Below are 6,644 nucleotides of genomic sequence, written 5' to 3' on the forward strand. Positions count from 1 at the left end.
CCAAGAGCCACATCATTTCAATTCAAAAATTTTCCCCTGTAAGGAGTCAGATAGATGATGGCATGACTCTGTTGCTAACAGGAAGATGCTTACATTATGTACAGGGGCAAGACACTACTAATTTGAAGTGGAGAGCATTTATTTTAAATTAAATAAATTTAAAAATATGATTAAAAATTGCAGCCCAGCATTGTGATGACATTACAATAAATAATTGGTTGCTCTGTTTTATTTTATAACCAGCTGTGAACCTGGTGTTGCCTAGGCAAAAAACAACAGCAAAGATTAAGATTATTAGATTATTTCATACTTCTAATCCTTCTAGTAGCCCAGGACACCCCCTAGTGGGCATTCTAGCAGCAGCAGTGTCATTCTGTGGTATAAATAATAAATTCCTATTACAAATAACAATAATATACTGAATTTCTCATGGCATACCATACTAAAACGTAGCCAAAAATGCATAAAACCACATCAAATAATAATATACTGAATTTATTGTTAATTTAAATAATAGCTAGGGACACCCCTAGTGGCCATTTTTGGCATACAGTGACAGAAAGAAAGAAACTGGATTTTCAACTTTATATAATAGATTACATTTACAATGAAGTGTATTAGAAAAATGACATTTTAACAGGTCTGTTTGATTGATTGAGTTAGTGCTTATTTTTATGTAAATTTTAGTCATTTGGAGTTTTTCATTGTAAAACTTAAGTATTGACATCAAATTGACATAAAAAATGTACACTTTCTCAATATTGAGATGGTATTTTGGCCAAGTGGATAAAACCACTGAATGTTGAACAGGTTGGAATTTCACCAATGAGCTGGCCACATGAAGTTTTGTCTAACATCTAAATAGTGGCCAATTTTTGAAAAAGTTCTCCTAGAAGACACTGCCTTGGCAGATTGTCCTTGTGTTGCATTGACTGTTGTATTCAATTAAAAAAATCTTCTAAACTGGATAATGGTAAGTGTTAAACTTTCAATGGTTGTTACAAAGATTTAGGGTATAAGGTGAGATAGTTTTTTCTTTAGGGTATATACTATTCCAAGTCATAAGCACAAAAGTATCATAATTAAAATAAAAAATTTGTGGTTTCAAAACTACATAAAGAAAAAATAATACAGCATTTTTGACATTTCATACTGTTATAGTAAATATGCATAACTAAAAACTATATATATATTAATACTTAGACATTTTATTTCTTTATTTCTACAGAAATGAAGCTAAATGGTGGACCAAAACAATACATGCCCCTTCCACAATCTCAAAGTGATGAAGATGAAAATTCTTTTCTGAAACAATCAAAACAGTTGTTAGAAACAGAAAAAAATGGAATAGCCAATGGTTGTACAAAAACTGTTGACAATAAAGAAACCAGCAATAATGAAGAAAAACAATCTATGTCAACATTGCGTAAAATATTTTTTGTCTTCTCCATATTTTTGTGTGTTTTTTTCATAATATTATTTATATGGATTATCCCTTGTCAATTGCCAATTTTACCAATTACTGCAGTAACAAAAGATTGGTCTTTAAAATTAAATGATATTGGTATGTTAACTATTTGAGGAAATTAAATCAAGCTTTAAAAAAAAAGAAATTTTACATACAAATTTTTAAATATTCTAAAGCATCTTTGTTTTTCAGATTTGGTCACGACTCTGTTATTAGCAAATAATCACTTATTACCACACCCAATTCTCATAATGGGATTTAAAAATCAACAAGATAATTTAACAGGACTTACAGCAATAGATAGTGTCACTGGACAGCAATTGTGGGTTAAATACCTTCATAACATACCTATATATGGCAAATTTGGAGATATAGATGCAAATGGTGATGGTATACCAGACTGTTTGATTTTAGGAGATGGTGGTTTATTATTTGTTATAAATGTTACAAATGGTAAGTTTGTCTATTATCAGTACTGTATTAAATATTTCTACAACTTATCTACATGGGTGTAGCCAGTTTTGTTATGGGGGCCTAGTAGAGGCCAACCTGATACAAAATTGAATTATTTCAAATTATTGTTCATTAAAATGAAATTTCCATAATGACAATAACTTAACATGCATAAAATATGAAACTTCCTTTAATCATACGTTCTCGTAACATTAATATCAAACTCTAGCAATGCCTTAAACAAAAATTAACCAATCAATTATTTTTTTTTACCATTCTTTAATCTAGATATAGACCAGGGGTGGCCAACAAGTTTTTTCTCCGGGCTGAATTGGAAAGAGAACTTTTTTCACTGCCCGAATGAGAGGTGGCCCTAGCAAGATTTTCAGGTGATGCGAGATCTTATTGTGGCGTCACTTCGCAGAGACTAAACTGTACATAGAGATTACAGATACACTTTTCACATTGATAAGTTTTTGTTTGTTTGTTTTTTTTTTTTAATCAGAATTTCTCAACTTTCCTATAACTTCACATTGTCAGGTTGTAGAGAATTATCGTGGATCCATTCAGGCAATTATTTGAAGTTCAGTCCAATATTCAGAGATTAATTGCGGGCTGCAGTACACTACGCCTAATTAAATTAGCTTCAACTTTCTATTTCTTTTTGCAAATCGGATCAACACTTTTTTGGCTGTGATTTTCTGGGGAGGGCACCAGGTTGACTGGGGGGCGTGCCCACTCATGCCTCTTCCTGGCTATGCCCATGCTTATCTAATTGTTAAAATCCACTGTTTATTGGAGATGTTTAGAATCAATTCCTAAGTACTTTCAGTCTTTTGGAACACTGGATAGAAATTACTAAAAAAACCTTTGGATAAATTGGGAAATCAATCACTTGTAAAAAGTTTGAACTGAACTGAACTGAAGAAACAGTTGCAAGTTTTGTTGATAATAGCCTGAAAGACTTGAGAGTACTTGAGAATTAAGGCAAGCATACTGAACATTGCAAATAAAACAAAAGACTGATAGCTAAATAATTAATAAAAATTTTTATGTCCAAATTGATATTTGTTTTAGGTCATGAATTATGGTACTTCCATGATCACACTAAGCTTGAAACACCACCTATTATTCTACCACCAGTTTTGTTTCCTTCCTGTGAAAATAAAGCAATTTCTGATCTGATTGGAATCATTTCCGACGAAGAACTTCAACCTTATTTTGTTAGCATTAACACTTCTACTGGGTGTCAAAAAAACAATCCATTACTAATTGCAGTATGTGATGGGAAGATGACTGCACTGAATGTATGGGAAAGTAACAACATGACATCATTAATTTTTCAGTGTAAAGATGAAATTGGAAATGGTATGTTTGACATTAACTAACAACTGAATTGTTTTAATTTGCAATTGAAAAATATTTTTTAACAGTTAATGTTTGGAGTTTATCTCGAGATATATATTGTCATTTGAATCAAACTGATGTTAATTGGAGAAAGTTATATAGGTAAATATTTTTTATATTGTTTATAAGTCAAATTTAAACATTTTTAATAGTCATTTTCTATTATCTTTATAGTTTAAAAAATGCAAAAAATGCCATCATTAAACCTATAGAGAAAAGTATTGTTATAGTGGATGATGGTAATGTGATACTGTTAAATGAGATTGACATAAAATGGAAATTATCTTATAACTTTACTAAAATAAGGTAAGAATATATTAATATATTCTGTCATTCTCATTCATAGGTTTTCAATGGAATAAATAATATATTTGATATTAATTTTCATAAACATTTTAGAGCCATATTTGATGGCTATTTCACATCTGAAAAATTAGAAATTGCACTGGTTATTCAAGATAATGATGGAAATTATATGGCAAGTATATTGTAGCAATTTTCTGTTTAATTTATATAAAATTTTATAAAGAATAATTAAATTTTTCAGTTAAATATAATAAATTATGAAAATAGTACCATAGTATGGTCTAAAGACTTTTCCAAGAGTGTTATTGTGTCTGCCAAAAAAGTTTCTAACATTTTGCCAAAGAGTGATGGCATTCTGTTAAAATTGAATTCTCCATCTACACTTCTGACTGAAAAGGTATAGCTTTAATTTTACATGGTCAAAAATAGTTAAGTTTTATCTTATTTATTAAATATATTTTCAGTTTGCTAACAGTACTGATCTACATTTTCCTAATACCACAACTGATGTCTTCACAAATATCAATATTCTGAATGAATCTTATGCTTTGTTAATGTGTTGGAAAAGTTTTACTTTTACACCATTATTTCAGAATACGATTTTGACCAGATGCGAGAGTAAGATTAATTTATAGGCCTATTTATTATCTTCATCTTTCTTTTATAAATCAGAGTAAAAAAAATTTTTTTTTTAGGTCAGTGTTGGCCAAATTTACATTTGTCTTACAACACAGGTAATTGGTTTATATAATTTCTGAAATCTAAAATACAATTTATTAATGGAATATTTAATTATTTTTATCAGGAATTATGGTACCAGAAAAGAATGGATTAATCCAAATTTTGACAGTTTCTTCAACATTAGTCCCTACCAATTTTTCATTTGCCTTTCGTATCACCCTGGATAGCACAACTTTCCAATTTCAGCCATGTTCAATGACATGAATGTTCAATTTTATATATTATTTGTTTTTAATAATTTCTATTGTTTCTCAGGATTAATTTATAACTGAAAACTAGTCAAATTAAAAGGATTTAAACAATTTTTGATGGAGTATTTATATGATAAGAAATAAACAAATTAATGGGGAATAGTTTTATTTTCATCTATCTATAAATATCTCCAAATGGTAGTCAAGAAAATTCTGTATGTACTAAACTGTTAACAAATTTAAATTAATTCATCTGCATATAATACACCTTGAGCTTTTCCAACAACAGCTATTGCAGGTTTGCTTCTCATTCCTTTGCTGGCAGCCTACAAGCAAAAAGGGAAATTTATTAAATGTTCAGAACATGTAACAAATCATTATACAACATACTTACGGTAGAAATGGTTTGTGCAGTGATTTTGTCGACAATGTTTTCAAACTCTGGGAGAGAAAGGAGTTTCTTAAAATTTCCTGCTTGGAATGCAAGTTCTTCCAAACATTCACTCTGATCATCTTGAGCAAAATTATATGATGCTTTCAATTTTTGTCTGGAAGTAAAAAGTTCTTTTAATTAAACATATATGAGAGAAATACTGAAACCTATATGCATTACTTTGCAATACGTAGTTCGTCTTCAGATGGTCCAGTCTTTATAGCATTTTTCACTTCACCGACAGTTGCTTTCAATATCTAAAATGAAATAATTTTATTAAAATGATAATCTTAATAAGTTTTAAAGCAAATATATATTTACATCATTAACATCTTTGCTTTCTGCTGCAACATAAATTCCAAAAAGACCATTATCTGAGTAGTTAAAATTAATACTGGAAATCTGAAATGAAAATTTAGTATTTCATTTTTAATATAAACAATAAAAAATAGTTTGATATAAATAAATTACCTGTGGGTTGTAATCATATTTTTTTGAGATTTTGCTGAATCTGGAAGCAGAACCCACACTATAAGAAATTGATGACGAATTTCCCAAAATTTGCTGGAGTAAAGCCAAACTAAGAACTTCTTCTGGCTTTTGTGCACTTCAGAAAAATATAGTAATTAATTATTTTTGATAAAGTCTTCCTTTAAAGTAAAAAAAAATTACCTAACTCCTTCCATCAAAACAGCAGCGTAAGTTAAAGGGGTATCCATCCCAACACGTACATCACCTTTATAATATACAAAATGATTTATCTGTGTTTAATTTTTAAACATTATCTACCAGATAGTGAATATGTTTTAATAGTTTAATATTTACCAGAGAAAAATCTTGAAGGAGCAATATCAGAGCCTTTAGCATCCGAAACGTCAAAATTTTGTGAATAATGTAAGAGTTGTTCATGATCGATGCCTGTTCCAACAACAGTCACGCGATCCGATGAAAAACAACTGTTCACATATTCATGCAACTGAAAATATCATCATATTACCAATAAGTTTGCAATGCAATCACATCACTATTATACATTAGGCCACAAAAGTATCTGAACACGTATAAAATGCAAGAGTTTTTTAATTACAACTCGTTTCTCACACGAAATAGCGAAAAGTAATGACAGATATAAATACTTTTTAGTATAAAAAAGTCTGAAGATTTCACATGAGAAATAAACAAAATATATTTAAAACTGAAAATTTTCACAACACAAAAGTATCTGGAGGAAATAAATGATAAATCATTTGCTTAAAAACATTTCTAACACTATTCACAACAAGTGAGTTTAACTATTTGTTTTATTTCCTGTTTTGTGCAAGTGCACTTTTCCTATAGATGAACTTATCAAACTGGACAGCCATGGGACAGAATGACCTTGAGACACAATTTTCTTCTACATCAATATTTATTATGATATGCATTTTTTACCTAACTGGTCCCTCCTCAGTCACAATACGTATTTGTTTTATACTTGAATTATTTTATTTTGTCATTGGTTAATTTTTTATATTTTCATTGGTCACATTGTTATTAAAGGTCTTATTATTAAGGAATGGCAAAAGGAGAAATCTGTGCAAAAAGTTGCAAAATAGTTTCACATTCCAATAAACCATTAAAGTTTGCAAATGAGTTTTAACATTTT

General features: G+C 29.4%; 2 protein-coding genes across 2 annotated transcripts; one reads left to right on the forward strand and one right to left on the reverse strand.

Annotated features, from left to right (window-relative positions):
• Positions 1 to 1,127: 1,127 nt before the first annotated feature.
• LOC111616111 lies at positions 1,128 to 4,693 on the forward strand. The gene is made up of 10 exons (XM_023357537.1): positions 1,128 to 1,564; positions 1,661 to 1,921; positions 2,999 to 3,289; positions 3,355 to 3,430; positions 3,503 to 3,634; positions 3,728 to 3,806; positions 3,876 to 4,031; positions 4,099 to 4,252; positions 4,330 to 4,368; positions 4,440 to 4,693. Exons 1-10 carry the CDS (start codon positions 1,231 to 1,233, stop codon positions 4,577 to 4,579), a joined length of 1,662 nt encoding a protein of 553 aa, XP_023213305.1. The 5' UTR covers positions 1,128 to 1,230; the 3' UTR covers positions 4,580 to 4,693.
• Positions 4,694 to 4,715: 22 nt separating this feature from the next.
• On the reverse strand, positions 4,716 to 6,027 carry LOC111616112 (mitochondrial-processing peptidase subunit beta-like). The gene is made up of 7 exons (XM_023357538.1): positions 5,825 to 6,027; positions 5,672 to 5,735; positions 5,471 to 5,606; positions 5,321 to 5,401; positions 5,180 to 5,256; positions 4,961 to 5,114; positions 4,716 to 4,892 (listed from the first exon to the last, which is right to left on the reverse strand). Exons 2-7 carry the CDS (start codon positions 5,716 to 5,718, stop codon positions 4,806 to 4,808), a joined length of 582 nt encoding a protein of 193 aa, XP_023213306.1. The 5' UTR covers positions 5,719 to 5,735; positions 5,825 to 6,027; the 3' UTR covers positions 4,716 to 4,805.
• Between the last annotated feature and the right edge of the window lie 617 nt (positions 6,028 to 6,644).

Source organism: Centruroides sculpturatus, unplaced genomic scaffold, assembly GCF_000671375.1.
Source record: "Centruroides sculpturatus isolate CEXI.00-Female unplaced genomic scaffold, Cexi_2.0 scaffold2797, whole genome shotgun sequence".
Classification (NCBI taxonomy): Eukaryota; Metazoa; Arthropoda; class Arachnida; order Scorpiones; family Buthidae; genus Centruroides; species Centruroides sculpturatus.

What these genes read in the sequence shown, in the direction of transcription:
- LOC111616111 (XM_023357537.1), top strand. Translation starts at nt 1,231, where the DNA reads ATGAAGCTAAATGGTGGACCAAAACAATACATGCCCCTTCCACAATCT. An exon ending in AATTGGAGAAAGTTATATAG is followed by an intron (nt 3,431 to 3,502) that starts GTAAATATTTTT and finishes TTATCTTTATAG; the next exon opens with TTTAAAAAATGCAAAAAATG. An exon ending in GATTTTGACCAGATGCGAGA is followed by an intron (nt 4,253 to 4,329) that starts GTAAGATTAATT and finishes TTTTTTTTTTAG; the next exon opens with GTCAGTGTTGGCCAAATTTA.
- LOC111616112 (XM_023357538.1), bottom strand. Translation starts at nt 5,718, where the DNA reads ATGGATACCCCTTTAACTTACGCTGCTGTTTTGATGGAAGGAGTTAG. An exon ending in GTTTTGATGGAAGGAGTTAG is followed by an intron (nt 5,607 to 5,671) that starts GTAATTTTTTTT and finishes ATTTTTCTGAAG; the next exon opens with TGCACAAAAGCCAGAAGAAG. An exon ending in AAAGCAAAGATGTTAATGAT is followed by an intron (nt 5,257 to 5,320) that starts GTAAATATATAT and finishes ATTTCATTTTAG; the next exon opens with ATATTGAAAGCAACTGTCGG.